This window comes from Hypanus sabinus, chromosome 31 (assembly GCF_030144855.1).
Source record: "Hypanus sabinus isolate sHypSab1 chromosome 31, sHypSab1.hap1, whole genome shotgun sequence".
NCBI lineage: Eukaryota > Metazoa > Chordata > Chondrichthyes > Myliobatiformes > Dasyatidae > Hypanus > Hypanus sabinus.
The window spans coordinates 27663549-27681609 of NC_082736.1; the positions used below are offsets into that span (position 1 = coordinate 27663549).

At 48.1% G+C, this 18061-nt stretch overlaps 1 protein-coding gene across 2 annotated transcripts in view; it reads left to right on the top strand.

Moving 5' to 3' along the window:
• Nucleotides 1-8494, top strand: part of LOC132383668 (acylphosphatase-2-like) — a 66105-nt gene extending 57611 nt beyond the window's left edge. For both annotated transcript variants that reach the window (XM_059954860.1, XM_059954861.1), the window contains one exon: nucleotides 6670-8494. In XM_059954860.1, the coding sequence (XP_059810843.1) occupies nucleotides 6670-6784 (115 nt within the window). In that variant the 3' untranslated portion in view covers nucleotides 6785-8494. The remainder of the gene's footprint in view (nucleotides 1-6669) is intronic.
• Nucleotides 8495-18061: the final 9567 nt, after the last annotated feature.

The window sequence follows — 18061 nt, forward strand, 5'->3', positions numbered from 1 at the left end:
AGATTGATAGATTCTTGATTAGTCAGGGCATGAAGGGATACAGGGAGAAGGCAGGAGACTGGGGCTGAGAGGGAAAATGCATGAGGATCTAACCCTGACCCGCCACCTGGGACCAACCACGGTGGTCAACCAGACGCTCCACACAAATCTGTCCTCGTCTCCTGTCCAGGCGATCGCCCCCTCGACCTCGGACCCCCGCTCGGGGTCCGCTCCACCGCCCAGCTCACAGCATCATGCCTTCTCCCTCTAACACCCTGGCGCCCACTCCTCAAAAGTTCGCGCAACACTAGCTTACAGACCCACAAGAAAGAATAACAGCTGTCCCAATTGGTTAACAAATGAATACAATTCTCGTTATCTGTAATTATAACCCAAACAAGCTGGGAAAGAAAGCACTCTCTCACCAGTTACCATAACAAAGAAGCCATTTTATTAGCCTTAGCAGTAACATAAAAGAAGAAACCCCTTACATGTGTATGTATTATACAGTTTTAGTGTGTTCTTGGCCATTTAGTCAATACGGGTGCACTACAGTACTCTATATAGGTTTGCTAGGTATATAATATGGGGTTCACTCAACGTCCAAATCACGTAACGTCCGATTTCGCAGAATGTATCGTGGACATTAAACGACGCAAACCTGTGGTTGGCAGATCTCACTCCTGTAGGCCCCCTCGTCTCCGTCTGAGATTCTACCAAGACTGGCTTTATCATCAGCAGATCTCCAGATGGTACTTGAGCTATGAATATTTCATCAGTCACGGGGAAAGGAAGGGGGAAAGAAGCCAAAATGAACGAGTTGTGAAAGAAGAGCATCTTCTGCAAAATAGCCCCGCCCTAGCTGCTCTGCGGATAGCTGAAAAGAGAGGCAGGGCGGTTGAAGGAGGTGCCGGAGATGGAGACGCAGGCCAGTGAAGGCACGACAACCGACCTGGAGAAATTAGATCACAGAGAACAAGACCGTGAAAAGATTTGATTAAAAAAAAGAACAAAGTTTTAACATGGAAGCATGATTAACAACCGGAACATTGCAAAAGGCCGAATGACACAGTTGCCTCTATATCATCGCAGCCAGTTGTTTTTGTTCTGGCAACGTCATCTTCCCCGACTGTGAGACTCAATTCGTGTGACGGACGGAGGCAACCGAGATTCCCTCTGTCAAGCTTGCCTGCTCCCAGGAAATAAGAGAGACGTTCCTTTGCTAAAAAAAACGCACTGGGCCTATACTTTAAGTGTGAGAGATCAAGTACTTTGGGATTGTGGTAATTGTTTCCAGTCGCATTGTTTGCACAAATCCTTCGGCTAGCTCTTGAAATTCGGTTAAAATGGCAACAAGAGTAGATTCTGTGCTACTTTCTAGTTGCTCCGTTAGTCAGTAAAAGTATTGTTCAAAGTTCAAAGCAAATGTATTTTCGAAGTACGTAATATGTCACCACATACCATACCCTGAGATTCATTTTCTTGCAGGCATTCACAGTAGCACTGTAGAACCAATGAAAACCCACACGCGAAGATTGATACACAACCAACGTGCAAGGGAAAGCCAACTGTGCAAACACAAATAAAAATAAATAGTAAATAAATAACACTGAAAGCTGGGGTGGTGGCGGGCGGGCGGGCAGGCCCGGGCTCGGGTCCTGCCGGCTCCTTGCGCGCTCTCCATCCGTGCTGGCTTGCTCGTCAAGGTTGCCGCTCGGTCTCATTTTAAAAAAAGGAAAAATGCGAAGGAAACGTCGAAGGTTGCTCCCGATGCACCACCAGGTACAAAGAGGGACAGCAAAAAATGAGAACAGGAGCCAAAAGACAATAGGTGCAGGAGTAGGCCATTCGGCCCTTCGAGCCAGCACCAACATTCACTGTGATCGTGGCTGATCGTCCACAATCAGTACCCCGTTCCTGCCCTCTCCCCATATCCCTTGACTCCACTATCTTTAAGAGCTCTATCTAACTCTTTCTTGAAAGCATCCGGAGAATTGGCCTCCACTGCCTTCTGAGGCAGAGCATTCCATAGATCCACAACTCTCTGGGTGAAAAAGTTTTTCCTCAACTCCGTTCTGAACGGCCTTCCTCTTATTCTTAAACTGTGGCCTCTGGTTCTGGGCTCCCCCAACATTGGGAACATGTTTCCTGCCTCTATGTTTCAATCAGATCCCCTCTCATCCTTCTGAATTCCAGTGTATACAAGCCCAGTTGCTCCAGTCTTTCAACATATGACAATCCCGCTATCCTGGAAATCGACCTCGTGAACCTACGCTGCACTCCCTCAATAGCAAGAATGTCCTTCCTCGAATTTGGAGACCAAAACTGACACAGTACTCCAGGTGTGGTCTCACCAGGGCCCTGTACAACTGCAGAAGGACCTCTTTGCTCCTATACTCAACTCCCCTTGTTATGAAGGCCAACATGCCATTAGCTTTCTTCACTACCTGCTGTACCTGCATGCTTACTTTCAGTGACTGATGAACAAGGACAACTAAATCTCATTGTACTTCCCCTTTTCCTAACTTGACACCGTTCAGATAGTAAAATCCTTGAAAGTGAGGTTGTGGAATCAGTTCAGGACGTTGCCCACACTGGTTCAGGAACCTGGCGGTGTGGGACTTAAAGCTCCTGTACCTCTTACCCGATGGCAGCGTCAGGAAGAGAGTATGGGCTGGATGGTGGGTGACGATGGATGATGCTTACTTCAGGCAGTGCTTCCTGTAGATGTGCTCAATGATGGGGAATGCTTTGCTTGTGGTTTTCTCTACCAAGAAGCAGGTAAGAGATCTGACTGGACAACCAACTCACGTCTGTGCTGCATCATGCCTTGGTTCCATTCATTACATAAGACCAAAAGATATATGAGTAGAATTAGGGCATTTGGCTGATCTATTTTCCCTCTCAGCCCCATTCCCCTGCCATCTCCCCACATCCCTTCATGCCTCGACCAATCAAGAATCTATCAACCTCTGCCTTAAATATTCATAAAGACTTGGCCTCCAAGCTGCCCGTGGCACAGAATTGCACAGATCCACCACCCTCCGGCTAAAGAAATTCCTCCTCATCTCCGTTCTAAAAAGACACCCCTCTATTCTGAGGCTGTGTCCTCTGGTTTTTGACTCTCCCGCCACAGGAAACCTCTTCTCCACATCCACTCCATCAAGGCCTCTCACCATTTGATAGGTCTCAATGAGGTCACCCCTCAGTCTTCTGAATTCCAGTGAATACAGGCCCCAGAGCCATCAAACGCTCTTCATACAACGAGCCATTCAATCCCGGAATCATTTTCGTGAACCTCCTTTGAACCCTCTCCGGTTTCAGCACATCCTTCACAGTGCTTTATAAAACCTCAACATTACTTATTGGCTTTTGTATTCCAGTCCTCTTGAAATGAAAGTTAACATCACATTTGCCTTCCTCACCACAGACTCCACCTGCAAATTAATCTTCAGGGAATCCTGCAAAAGGACTCCCAAATCCATTTGCGCCTCAGGATATTAGATGTGATTTCACTCAGAACTACAGTCAGCGCTTAACCCCTTGATGTGAACCTTAACCTCATCATATCTTTTAGCTTTAATATCGAAAGTGGCATTTTTAAAGAGATTAGCTTTATTTGTCACTTGGGCATCGAAACACACCGTGAAATGTGTCTCTCACACACACAGACAGACAGACACACACACACACACACACACACACACACACACACACACACACACACACACTCACACACATTCTCTCTCACACACACACACACACACACACACACACACACACTCACACACATTCTCTCACACACACTCACACATACACACACATGCACTCACACACTCACACACTCACACACACACCTTTACAGTTCGGGCAACCCTGGTTCAATTCCTCCCACATTGTGTTCCTTAGCAACACACACACACACACTCTCATACACACACACTCTCACACACACACTCACACACACACGCACTCACACACTCTCACACACACTCACACACACACTCACACACACTCTCACACACACTCTCACACACACATGCACTCACACACTCACACACACACACTCACACACACACACTCACACATACACACACACACACACACACACACGCACTCACACACTCACACACACCCCTTTATAGTTCGGGCAACCCTGGTTCAATTCCTCCCACATTGTGTTCCTTAGCAACACACACACACTCGGCAGGTCGAAGCACCATCTACAGAAATGAATAAACAGTCAAGCCTCAGGCCGAGACCCTTCTTCAGGGCTGGAAGGGGGAAGATGCCAAAATAAAAAGTGGTCGGGGGGGGGAGGAGTTGAGCTGGAAGGTGATGGGTGAAGCCAGGTGGACGGGAAAGGTCAAAGATTGGAGAAGAAAATCTGATGGGAGAGGAGGCTGGAGAATTGGAGGAGGGGACCCGGGGGGAGCTAATAAGTAAGTGGGAAGAAGTGCAGGCTCAGAGTGGGGAATAGAGGAAGAGGGGGGTTGGGTTGTGAGTCCATTTTAGGTTATTTGTAAAAACCCTTAAGCCACTGGAGGGTCACATGTACATCAAGGATCAGTAATTGGCTATTTGGCCTCTGAAGAGGTTTCAAACAGTTCGCGGGAAGACAATGTTATTTACCCAGCATGATAGCGTGGTGATTAGCACAACGGTTTACAGCTCAGGCGACCCAGGTTCAATTCCCGCCGTTGCCTGTACGTTCTCCCTGTGACCGTGCCTGTGCTCCTTTTCCCTCCCACAGTCCAGTGACCTACCAATTGGTAGGGTAATTGGTCATTGTGATTAGGCTAGGATTAAATCGGGGGATTGCTGAGCGGCGTGCCTCGAAGGGTTCAATAAAGCACTGATATGGAATAAAATGTGCACAACTACATGAACACCAGCACGTACTTACAATGTAACTTACTTACTGTCCATTACACCGCTGTAGTTTCGGGCATCGATGAAGTTCCTCCATCTCTGGCGGTGCTCAGGGCTTCCTTCATCGTGTCAGTAGCTTCCTCTCGGTTTTCACCACCGTCAGTCACTCGAGTCCCGGGCAGAGACTCAGGAATACCTTCGCACTCAGATGTAGAAGGATTCTTCATCGCTGTTTCCGTCACAATTTTGTTTGACTGCAGCCAGTATAGAAGTCGGGTTACTGAGGCACGCAAGCCTCCAAACCCTCGGACAAAGGTTGTGGTCCCCTTGGAGGATGTACAATATAGATAGCATTATAAAAAAGTGGTTTGCAGTGTCTATAGTGCGGTGACTGAGGTAATAGAGGGGAGTGGGGAGGGGTCGAACTAGAATGGCTGATCAGATGAACTGCCTGGAGGAAGGAACTTCTAAGATGGCATGAAGTTTATGTTTTAATAGTCCTATAGAACTTCCCGGCAGGGTGGGTAGTGACCTTATTGACACCTCCTGCTCATTTCTTTGTCCTGAGGTGATGGTGGGCTGTAGTCAATGACTTTTTCCCCTGAAAGTTCACTGTGGCTTTCCTACGCAATGAGAGAATGCTGCACCAAACCAGACGGTAATGGCTGACGAGACGATGCTCTCCATGATTGTAGAATTGAACCCACAACAAATGATCTCACTTTAAGGACTCTTTATCTCGTCCTCGTTCTTTATTTACATGAAACCCCTCTTTACTGGGTGCCTCTAGAGACGCAGCTCCAGAGATTCGCTTGCTAACAGCCACTGGGCTCAGCGTGAGAAAGCCACCTTTCTCAAACTCCATACGTCCAGGGTCTTTAAACAAAAAAAAAGAGATGCAAATCAGAGGAGAAGTTATAGCAAACACATAATGCAAAAAACGTACAGCCAACAAAAAGGATAAATACCGTCAGAGTCATATAGATATAATATTAAGCTGTTGTATATAAACAAGAAACCACAATTCCTCTTGGCAAATCATAAAAAAATGACTGGAAATTTTTATAATAAAGAGGAAAAAAACACTAATCTAACGTAAAACAAAAAGAAATGAGAGACTGGGTGGTCCATTTGAGGATAAAATTAGAAAAGAAAAAAGAAAACATCCTTCTGGTCAACTCTGAACCCTTGCAGATAAAGTGGAACAAAACAAAAAAAAATTAAATCATATGAAAATATTGAATAAAAGGCCGCCAGGCTTGCTCAAAATTAAAAGATGTGTCAAATATCCGGCTTCTAATTTCCTCCAAACTTGAACAGGACACAATGGAGGAGAGCCAACCATCTCCACCATCCTGACTGGCTGACACCACAATCCTAAATTGAACAACACCGCCCCTTATCTTAAGCTCAAACCCAAAACATGTTAAAGGCAGAACGGACTTGTGGCGGATGGTGCAGAAAGGGAATCGGAATCAAAATGTTCGGCTAATGGTAAGTCGCAGTTTTGGCGGATGGAGCGGAGGTGCTTGACGGAACACCCCCCCCCCCCCCAGTTTACGACGGGTCTCCACAATATAGAGGAAGCCGCATCAGGAGCACCCGACACAGAGGACAATCAGGTGAAGTGTTGCCTCACCTGGGAGGACTGCCAGGGGCTCTGAACGGAGGTGAGGGAGGAGGTGAATGGGCATGTGTTTGCAGGAGTAAGGGCCCCAAGGGAGATATATCATTCATGTCACAAACGTTTGCGTAGTCACTGACAAATCGCTACCAGTTTTGTTTTCCAGTAACTTTCTTTTCTGCTTCCCGTTGCAGGATGAATTGGCTCAAGTCCGTGGGAAGCCCAATGTCTCGAATCGACAGAGCCCATTTCTCCAATGAGAGGGATATCTCCAAACTGGATTTTAATAATTTCTCGACAAAGTACTAAACCTGGTGCTGCAATAGCTGCAGAAGTGCCTGGATTGCAAACGCCACTGCTCGTGTCATTTAGCTGGAAGGAGGGATATGAACAGGTGTGATCCCGGACTGGAGGGGAATGGTTTCTTTCCATTGTGTTAAAGCCTGATTTTCACGTCGACTCCTAACCTCCCTGCTTTCAGATGTTGACAGTAAACTCTGTGCCATATATCAATGACCTCGTGCTTCCCTGCTAGGTTTCTGTTCCGCGGTACTATCGATCTTTAGGATGGTTCCCCAAATATTGCGAGGAAAGCGGTTGAGTGGTGATCTGTCCCTTGTCTCCAGGAAAATATGGCAACATTTTCCTCTGTTCATGCGCTACTTCCCAAAGATTTTTTTTTATTGCACTGTAGCTCAAAGTAATCTTCATTCTGGCGCATGTGATTTAAACTGCCTTATCATATAGCAGTGAAAGGATAGACTAAAAAATGAAAAGACCCAACCACGAATCACAGTCACCATTTACTCTTGCCCACACTGCCTCAGAATATGGGGCTCCCAGCCACCTGAAGACGACCCTTTAAACAAGTATCAAACTCGACAAGCAAGCACACAACCGTATTCCGTCTGAAGACCCACCAAAAGACAGCCTCTTATGAAAACGTCAAACTAGACTTGAGTGCTGGCACGTGGCTAAGTGGTTAAGGTGTTCGTCTAGTGATCTGAAGGTCGCTAGTTTGAGCCTTGGCTGAGGCTGCGTGTGTGTCCTCGAGCAAGGCATTGCTCTGCGACGACACCGGTGCCAAGCTGTATGGTCCTAATGCCCTTCCCTTGGACAACATCGGTGGCGTGGAGAGGGGAGGCTTGCGGCTTGGGCAACAGCCGGTATCCCACACAACCCTGCCCAGGCCTGCGCCCCGGAAACTTTCCAAGGCACAAATCCATGGTCTCATGGGATTAACTGTGGCCTACACACTAGACTTGAGAAACCACACAACTGTATTCCATCTGAAGACCCACCAATAGGAACCTCTTAGGAAGAAATTCATACTCGACTTAAGAGACTTACTTATTCACTACCCACTACACTGCTGACGTTTAAGGCAGCCGCAAAGATCCTCCAACTCTATCTGTCCACACCGTCACACTCAGATGAAGAAGGATTCTTCATCGCTGTTTCCATAACAATTATTTCTTTTGACCAGTCGAGGTTGCTAGCCCTGAGCTGAACCCTCATGAACCTGGAGAACTGGAGGTCCACTCTTAGTCTGACCTTTACCCTTTGACCTGTGTGGCATGGGTGACCCTACCAAAAGCCAAATCATAAAGCCCTGATTCCAACACAGCTCTCCCGGGTCATTGAGGCACGCAAGCCTCCGAACCCTACGACAAGGTTGTGGTCCTCTTGGAGGCAACTTGAGTGACCGCACAACCAAATTCCACTTGAAGCCCACAGACAACCTCTTAGAACATCATACTTGACTTGGGTAGCCACACAACCATATTTGCTTTTTGCTTTTACACGTTGCACCACTGTCCTTTCAATGAATGACCTCCAGAGGCCAATAGAACAAGCCAGGTTGTCCTGGGTTGGATTGTGCTTTTGGATAGGCGTGTCTTGGGTTTGGTCAACATCATTAATGCAAGATATCTATGTTGGAGTAGCATAGCATGTAAACGAAAGAACTCTGTCCTCGAGTTACTTTGCTCAAAGTGCATTTGCTTCGACTGCATTAAACTGGAACGGTAACCCTAATCGTGAGACTTGTGTCAAGTTCAGTCTGCTGAAAGAGTGGGAGCCATGGCACAACTTCCCGGGAAGAAAAAAAAAAGAAAATTTTAGTAAGTAGTGGAGCACATGCAAATGGCTATTGTCCAAACGATCTGCGCATTGGTTGAGGTGGAGCACCACAGCTGGAAAAAAAAGATATATGCACCTGTTGTTTGTGGACACTCAAAGAATGCACCCATCTGAATTCTTTCATAAGATTAGTTGCTTCCTGAGCTGAGTGACTGACTGGACCACAAGGTGGTTGAGAATCAGCTGTACAGCTGAGGGCCCAGGCACCTTCGTGCTGGTAGGTTAACTGGCAACCACAAATACCCCTTCAGTTAAGCAAGCAGCATACAAAAATAATTAGTTGTTCAAAGTTCAAACTAAATTTATTATCAAAGTGCACCGAAACAACCCTGAGATTCATTTCCCTGTGGGCATACTCGGCAAATCTATAGAATAGTAACTGTAAACAGGATCAGTGAAAGATCAACCAGAGTGCAGAAGACAACAAACTGTGCAAATGTAAATAAATAACAAAAAATAATGAGAACGTGAGATAAAGAGTCCTCAAAGCGAGAAAATTGATTGTAGGAATATTTCAATGATGGAGCAAGTGAGTGTAGTTATCCCCTTTTGTAACTGTTCCTGAACTTGGTGGTGTGAGTCCTGAGGCTCCTGTACCTCCTTCCTGATGGTTGAGGGGTAATAACTGTTCCTGAACCTGGTGGAGCGAGTCCCGAGGCTCCTGTACCTTCTACCTGATGGCAGCAACGAGAAGAGAGCACGGCCCATAGAATGCCACAGCTAAGAGGCTTTGTTGAACATTTGTCAATGGAACTAGGTTGGGAAACTCACAACGATACTCTTAATTAATCAAAGTTTGCACTTTATTGTCCCAGCACAAACAACAATGCAACTGTGTTGACCACAGACCAACAACTTCGAACATGAATTCAACCATTCTGTCTGTACCTATACTCACTCAGACCATTTTCATTAGATTCAATAGGCACATTTAATGTCAGAGAAATCTACACAATATACATCCTGAAGTTCTTTCTCTTCACAAACATCCACGAAAACGGAGGAGCGCCCCAGAAAATAATGACTGTTGAATGTTAGAATCTCAAAGCGTCCCCCCACCCACGTAGAAGGCAGCAAGGCAACAACCACCCCTCCCTTCCCCAGCAGCAAAAAAAAGCATCGGCACCCCCCCCCACCCAGGAACTCAAGCATGCAGCAAAGCATCAGTAAAGACACAGACTTGCAGTACCCCAAAAACTACTCGTTCACCCGGTAATTTAACACACACAGGCTCTCTCTCTCCCTAATAAGGGAAAAAGAGGTGTCCCCATTTCACAACGAGAGGGGAGACGTAACAACATCTCGTTGGCTTATGACGTTAAAAGTTTGTTTCATCCCATTCCTGCAAAGAACCACAGTCAGAATGTAACTCTGAGAAACTCAAAAAGGAAATAAAAGAAGTACCAAAGATGGAAATAGAGCTGTTTCAGAAGATGCAAGCAAAGGAGTCGCCGTTTAATGCCACCTTACAATGTAAATTTTCCCAATTTGTAACAGGATCCCTGTTGGCCAGGCGATCGATCCTTTCTCTCGGCGCCTGGGACGGGGTGGGGGGGGGGCCCGACTTTGCGATGCTGTTCGGTCGTTAAGTCGAGTCCCACCCACAGGGTTTTCGAGCCTTTCTTCCGCGCAGATACGGCTGCTGCCCAGGTTGGGACCCGGCTGAGTTTGAACTCAGGACCTCCTGACTTGGAGTCCAGTGCTGACGCCACTACGCCACCCGTAGCCGGTAGCGATGGCGCACTCGAAATGCCCGCCTTTATATCCGTTCCTTATCAATTCCAAACTAGCGTTGCAGTGTCATTGGACCTGATTTTCCTTACCACCTTTATATTGGCTCTGGTCCAGGGACAGGACCAACGTCATTCTACGGTTTCTGCCCCCGCACCCCCAACCACAGCCTCGTGCCTCTGTTCCTTTCAACTCTGACTGGGACAAACCAGTCAAAGCAGGCGAGCCAGGCACTGAGTTGCACAAGCTTCTCCAATAGATCTGCCATTCTGCACAGTAAATAGCCACTCGAGAGTCGCCTCGGGTTTAGCAGGTCATTGCCTGAAGCTCCTTGCGTCCACATTCACTTGCTCTGATTAGGTTAGAAAGCAAGAACCAGTTCAGAGTCCACAAAATGAGGCGGGGGGTGGGAGGAAATGCAGGCAAGGAGGGGCTCACAAAATGGCTGTCTCCATCTCGTTCAAGCAGGTGGCAAGAACAAAGAAAATTAGTTTGTCTGCTTCCCACTGCCCATGACCCATTCAAGCTCAACATCTTCCTCCATATTTTAAATTCACCATGGCCAATGGCTCGGTTACTAATAACTGAGCCACTATGATACTGTAAGGTGAATTAAACCCAGGGTCTTCCAACCTGATGGCATGAACATTGACTTCTCTAACTTCTGTTAATGCCCCTCCTCCCCTTCTTACCCATCCCTGATATATTCAGTTTTAACCCCCTCCCCTTTTTTTCTCTCTCTCTCTGCCCATCACTCTGCCTGTTCTCCATCTCCCTCTGGTGCTCCCCTCCCCCTTTCTTTCCCCCTAGGCCTCCCGTCCCATGATCCTTTCCCTTCTCCAGCTCTGTATCTCTTTCACCAATCACCTTTCCTGGCTCTCAGCTTCACCCCACCCCCACCGGTCTTCTCCTATCACTTCGGATCTCCCCCTCCCTGTCGTACTTTCAAATCTCTTACTATCTTTCCTTTCAGTTAGTCCTGATGGAGGGTCTCGGCCCGAAACGTCGACAGTGCTTCTCCCTATAGATGCTGCCTGGCCTGCTGTGTTCCACCAGCATTTTGTGTGTGTTGCTTGCCTTCTAGTGTAGCTGTTCCAGCGCCACAGTTTGTTGTTTTTTACACCATCTGGGCCGTAAGGACCACACTAGTCTAACTTTGGGAGAACATTATAATGAGCTAAGCAATGGCGGCAGGGTGGTGCATGCCGGACTCCGTGCTGCGTTGGGGGCTAGCCCATGCAGGCCGACCCTCGCTTCGATCCTGCTCTCCCGCGATCTCTCCCTGGAAGACAAGTTGGGTTGCTCTTGTCTGCAGCCGATCCAGAGCGAGATGAGGAACTGCTGCGTGCTCGTTCTTGCCGAAACGTGGCTCCAGGGCAAGGAGTGAGCAACTTCACGTTCCCGGGTGTCAATCTCTCTGGGGATCTACCCCGAACCCAACATACTGAGGCAACTACAAAGAAGTTACGACTACAGCTATACTTAATCAGGAGTTTGAGGAGAGCCAGAGTGTCGCCAAAAACACTTGAAAATTTCTACAGCTATATCGTGGAGAGCATCACCGTCTGGTATGGGTTGGGGGGGGGGGGGTACTGCACAGGGTTTTACTAAGCTTCAGAGAGTTGTAAAATTAGTCAGCTCCATTATGGGCACCAGTCTCTGTATTATCCAAGATATCTTCAAGGAACAGTGCCCCAAAAAGACAGCGTCCATCATTTAGGACCCCCATCACCCAGGACATGCCCTCTTCTCATTGTTACCAGCAGTGAGGAGATAAAGGAGCCTGAAGACACACACTCAATGATTCAGGAACAGCTTCTTCCCCTCTGCCATCCAATTTCTGAATGGACATTGAACCCATAAACACTACCTCACTGCTTTTTAATTTCTGTTTTTACACTACTTATTTTAACTTAACTATTTAATATACAGATATATAATTACTGTAATTCATTTTTTCTATATTTTACATATATTGCGGTGTACTGCTGCCGCAAAGTTAACAGATTTCACAACATATTAAACCCAGCTCTGATCCTTTACTTCCTTGATCTAGAAATCCAGTCCATGTTTTCATTCCTCCTCGTGCAGAAGCGATCCAATGGGGCGGTACTCCACAATTTACTTCTGACCAGATTTAACCTGCGCCCCCTTGAACCACTTGTGTGGCAAACTTTAAAGTGCAGCTCGGTACCTTTTTCTGCTGCTCACTGCTGAAGGAAAGCAGCCTGCCTGTTCTCTCAGCCCACGTCTCCAAATATAGCCTCCCTTCTTCACTCAATTTGATAACGGAGAACACACACGGTATACAGCCTGGGATCCTTACTCCTCCCAAAGAATGAATGACAGAGAACGTTAGGACACAAATCCCCCTACGCAACCCACCCACAGGCAGCAGCAAAAGCATAAACCCTCCCCCTCCTGCTCCCCCCACCGAGAAACATAGAAAGCCTGCAGCACAATACTGGCCATTCGGCCCACAATGCTGCACCGAACATTTACTTACTTTAAAAGTTACCTCGGGTTACCCATAGCTTTCTAAGCTCCATGTCTCCATCCAGGAGTCTCTTAAAAGACCCTGTTGTTTCCGCCTCCACCACCGCTGGCAGCCCATTCCACTCACTCACCACTCTCTGAGTAAAAAACTTACCCCCGACATCTCCTCTGTACCTTCTCCCCAGCACCTTAAACCCGCGTCCTTTCATGTCAGCTATTTCAGCCCTGGGGAAAAGCCTCTGACTAACCACACGATCAATGCCTCTCATCATCTTGTACACCTCCATCAGGTCACCTCTCATCCTCCGTCGCTTCGAGGAGAAAAGGCCGAGTTCACTCAACCTATTCTCATAAGGCGTGCTCCCCAATCCAGGCAACATCCTCGTAAATCTCCTCTGCACCCTCTCTATGGTTTCCACGTCCTTCCTGTAATGAGGCGACCAGAACTGAGCTCAGTACTCCAAGTGGGGCCTGACCAGGGTCCTATATAGCTGCAACATTACCTCTCGGCTCTTGCTGCAGCAAAGGTATCAGCACCCCCCCCACCCACCTTGCGAGCAACAGCAAACCCCCCCCCCCCCCCCCAAGTCCATCAAAACCTTCTGTCCATCCCAACCCCTCAACATCTCAGACAGGCTCTCTCTCTCTCACTCACTCAATAGCACTTCAACCTCCCACAAAGCTTCAGTCATCCTTGCCGGCGAGGAACTGGGGTCACACGTCTTGCAGGCCGCTCCTGGAGGTATCAAAAGCGCCAGGCCAGTCGGCAAGCTCCGAGAGCGGGAGCCCACCGGCCGTGAAGAGTCGCAGTTCGAACGCGGCTGCAAATCGCAGACTCCGACAGGACCCCGGCCACCCTGAAGAGAAAAAAAAGAAAAGAGATTAAACTGTCCCACAGACAAACTGGAAGAAGTCGCCCAGGTTCAACACCTCTGGCGCCATCTTTAGCTCCTCTCACCACCCCCACCCCACCTATTTTTGAGCTGATGGATGTGAAGACGATGTTTTGTTTAACGTGGCGCCAGAAATTTCAGCTCCGTGCCACCTCTGCTGTTGGATACGAGCCCAAAGTGAAGCTCAAACCTTACAACCGTCGTAAACACCGGTGGTCCTGCAGACGCTGGAAATCCTGATTCACACACACACTCACACACAAAATGGCGGAGGAACTCAGCAGCTCAGGGGAGTAAAGAGGCGATGTTTCCCTCCCCCTGGACGGGAAAGGAAGGGAGAAGAAGCCAGACTTTGCTGCTCTGTGTCCTGGCCCATCCTGAGTCCCGGCCACTCACACCCATTGTAACTTTAACCAGCGACCAGTTAACCAGTCTCTCCCGTGATTTCACCCCCTCACAAACTTTTCTAATCTCACCCATCCTCACGGTCTACTCTGCACTCTTACAAAGTTTTTATTGTCTCCTTTCTCAATTCACACCCATTTTTGAGCTACAGGGCCAGGCACTCAATGGCCAATTAATTAGGTCCCTCCTGTACCTAAAGTGGTTACCGAGCGAATGTTTGTGGTCTTTTGCTGCTGTAGTCCATCCACTTCAGAGATGCTCTTCTGCAGACCACTGTTGTAACGTGTGGTTATTTGAGTTACTGTCACCTTCCCGTCAGCTTGAACCAGTCTGGCCGTTCTCCTCTGACCTCCCTCATTAACGAGAGGAGATCAGTTACTGAGATACTCAAACCACCCCGTCTGGCACCAACAATCATTCCACGGTCAAAGTCACTTAGATCACATTCCTTCCCCATTCTGATGTTTGGTCTGAACAACAACTGAACCTCTTGACCGTGTCGGCGTGCTTTTACACACTGAGTTGCTGCCACGTGATTGGCTGATGAGGTATTTGCATTGTACTTATGAGGGGTGATTGATAAATTTGTGGCCTGAGATAGAAGGAGCCAATTTTAGAAAACCTAGCACATTTATTTTTCAACACAGTCCCCTCCTACATTTACACACTTAGTCCAGCGGTCGTGGAGCATATGGATCTTGGACCTTCAGGAAGTGTCCACAGATGGGTGATTGATAAATTTATGGCCTAAGGTAGAAGGAGATGAGTTATACAGCTCTCGTTACATGTACGTGCAGTTCAACTCTTTGAGTGATTATGCAGAAAGTTTGAAGTTAATAACTCATCTCCTTCTACCTCAGGCCACGAACTTATCAATCACCCTTGATGAGTTATTAACTTCAAACTTTCTGCATAATCACTCAAAGAGTTGCAACACACACAAAATGCTGGAGGAACTCAGCAGGCCAGGCAGCAACTACGGAAACGAGGAGACAGTCGACATTTTGGTCCGAGTCCTGATGATGGGACTTGGACCAAAATGTCAACAGTTTACTGGAAAGGAAGGGGGAAGAAGTCAGAGTGAGAAGGTGGAGGGAGGGGGGAGGAAGAAGTACAAGGTGGCAGGTGATAGGTGAAACCGGGAGGGGTTTGTTCAAGTAAGGGGCTGGGCACAGGCTGACATGTGGGAATGGGAAGTAGAATTGAAATCGTTGGCCATCGAGAAATCCCACAAAGTATGGGATTTCCCAGAGGCCATCCATTTCACTTCTAATTCCCATTCCCATTCCCACATGTCAGTCCATAGTCTCCTCTACTGCTGGGATGAGGCCACACTCAGGTTGGAGGAACAGCCCGTTACATTCCGTCTGGGTAGCCTCCAACCTGACAGCGTGAACAGCGATTTCTCTAACTTCCCGTAATTGCCACCCCCCGCTTCACCGTTCCCCGTCCCCATTTCTCTCTCTCACCTCATCTCCCTAGCTGTCCATCGCCTCCCGTGGTGATAACACGTGCAATGATGTGCCAGTAAGCGATTGGGCAGAGCACTGAGTGTGCGCAGGATTGCTGGAATGTTCCAGCACGTGGCTGGGTTAAGACACGTTTGTGTAAATAAAAGTTCTCTAATTCTTCCAGGACGTGATTCTTCATTGTTAACCCACGGTACATTTAAACAGAAGTAACATAACACCTCCCTCTGGTGCTCCTCCCCCTTCCACGGCCTTCTGCCTCCTCCTGTCAGACTCCCCCCTTCTCCAACCCTTCAACACTTTCACCAATCAACTTCCCAGCTCTTTACTTCAACCCCTCCTCCTCTCCCGGTTCCACCTATCACCTGCCACCTTCCTCCTGGCCCCACGCTTTCTTACTCTGACCTCTTCTCCCTTCCTGTCCGGTCCTGATGAAGGGTCTCAGTCCGAAACGCCGACTGTTTAGTCCCGTCCATGGGTGCCGCCTTGAGTTCCTTCAGGTTGTTGTAGCCGGGGGAGGAATGATCTCTATTTTTTGCTGACCACTTACCCACCATCTACCTGGTACGCCGCTGGCGTTCACAGCCACACCTGCTTCTCTGGTGGGGTTCAGGGCTTCCCTCATCGTGTCAGTAGCTCGGTTTCCACCACCATCAGTCACACAAGTCCCGGGTGTGGACATGGGAATACTATCGCACTCAGATGCAGAAGGATTCTTCATTGCTGTTTACGTAACAATTCTGGCTCACCTCTTACCCCTTCCGTTCTCCTCAACTGCCTATCAGCCCTGCCGCTGGTGCCCCTCCCCCTTCCCTTTCTTCCATGGTCTGCTCTCCTCTCCTATCAGACTCCCCCCTTCTCCAGCCCTTCATCTCTTTCACCCATCCACCTCCCAACTCTTTCCTTCGCACCCGCCCCTCCCGGTTCCACCTTTCTCCTGCCATCTTGTACTTCCTCCTCCCTTCCCTTCTTACACTGACTTCTCATCTATTTTTTCCGGTCCTGCCAAAGGTCTGGGCCCGAAACGTCGACTGTTTAACTCTTTTCCACAGATGCTGACTGGCCTGCTGAGTTCCTCCAGCTGTGTGTGTGTCTGTGTGTGTGTTTGTGTGTGTGTGTGTGTGTGTGTGTGTGTGTGTGTGTGTGTGTGTGTGTGTGTGTGTGTGTGTGTGTGCGTGTCTGTGTCTCTGTGTGTGTTTGTGTGTGAGTGTGAGTGTGTGTGTGTCTGTGTGTGTGTGTCTGTGTGTGTGTGTGTGTGCGTGTCTGTGTCTCTGTGTGTGTTTGTGTGTGAGTGTGAGTGTGTGTGTGTGTGTGTCTGTGTGTGTGTTTGTGTATGTGTGTGTGTGTGTGTGTTGCTCTGGATTTCCAGCCTCTTGTCTTTGTGCTAAATTCCTTGGCTTCTTCTAGAAGGACAGCAATGGAGGGCTTTTATAAAATTTGCCCATCAGCCTGGAGATACTTAAATGTTCATTACAACTGACTTGGCTATTTATTTTCTGCATTTAATTAGAACAGAGATGAACAAGCGGAGATCTAATTAATGTGTTTACGAGGGGCCTGCACATGGTGAATGGCTTATTCCCTTTGTCTGAAAGCTAAATAGATTTAGGTTATGGATGGGGAAAAATATTAGAAACATAGAAAACCTACAGCACAGTACAGGCCCTTCAGCCCACAGTGCTGTGCCCAACATGTCCTTACCATAGAAATTACCCAGGGTTACCCATACCCCTCTATTTTTTTGAGCTCCATGTACCTGTCCAGGAATCTCTTAAAAGACCCTATCGTATCCGCCTCCACCACCACCGCCGGCAGCCCATTCCATGCACTCACCACTCTCTGAGTGAAAAACTTACCCCTGACATCTCCTCACCACTCTCTGAGTAAAAACCTTACCCCTGACATCTCCTCTGTACCTACTTCCAAGCACCTTAAAGCTGTGCCCTCTCGTGTTAGCCATTTCAGCCCCGGGGAAAAGCCTCTGACTATCCACACGATCAATGCCTCTCATCACCTTGTACCCCTCTATCAGGTCACCTCTCATCCTCCATCGCTCCAAGGAGAAAAGGCTGAGTTCGCTCAACCTATTCTCGTAAGGCATGCTCCCCAATATTAATTTATATTCCTGCTGCTGTCTGAGGAGTTTGCACATTCCTCCCGTGACTGTGTAGGTTTCCTCCGGGTGCTCCGGTTTCCTCCCACGGTCCAAAGACATAGGGGTTCATGGGGGTAATTGATCACATGGGTGTAATTGGACATCGCGGGCTTGTTGGACCGGGAGGGTCTGTTAATGCAGCTGGCGTTTCGGGCAGCAATGAAGATACTAACCGTCTCCGGCGGTGTTCAGGCCTTCCTTCATCGTGTCAGTAGCTTCCTCTCAGTTTTCGCTACTGTCAGTCGCACAAGTCCCGGGCAGAGGCTCAGGAATACCGTCACACTCAGACAGTGAA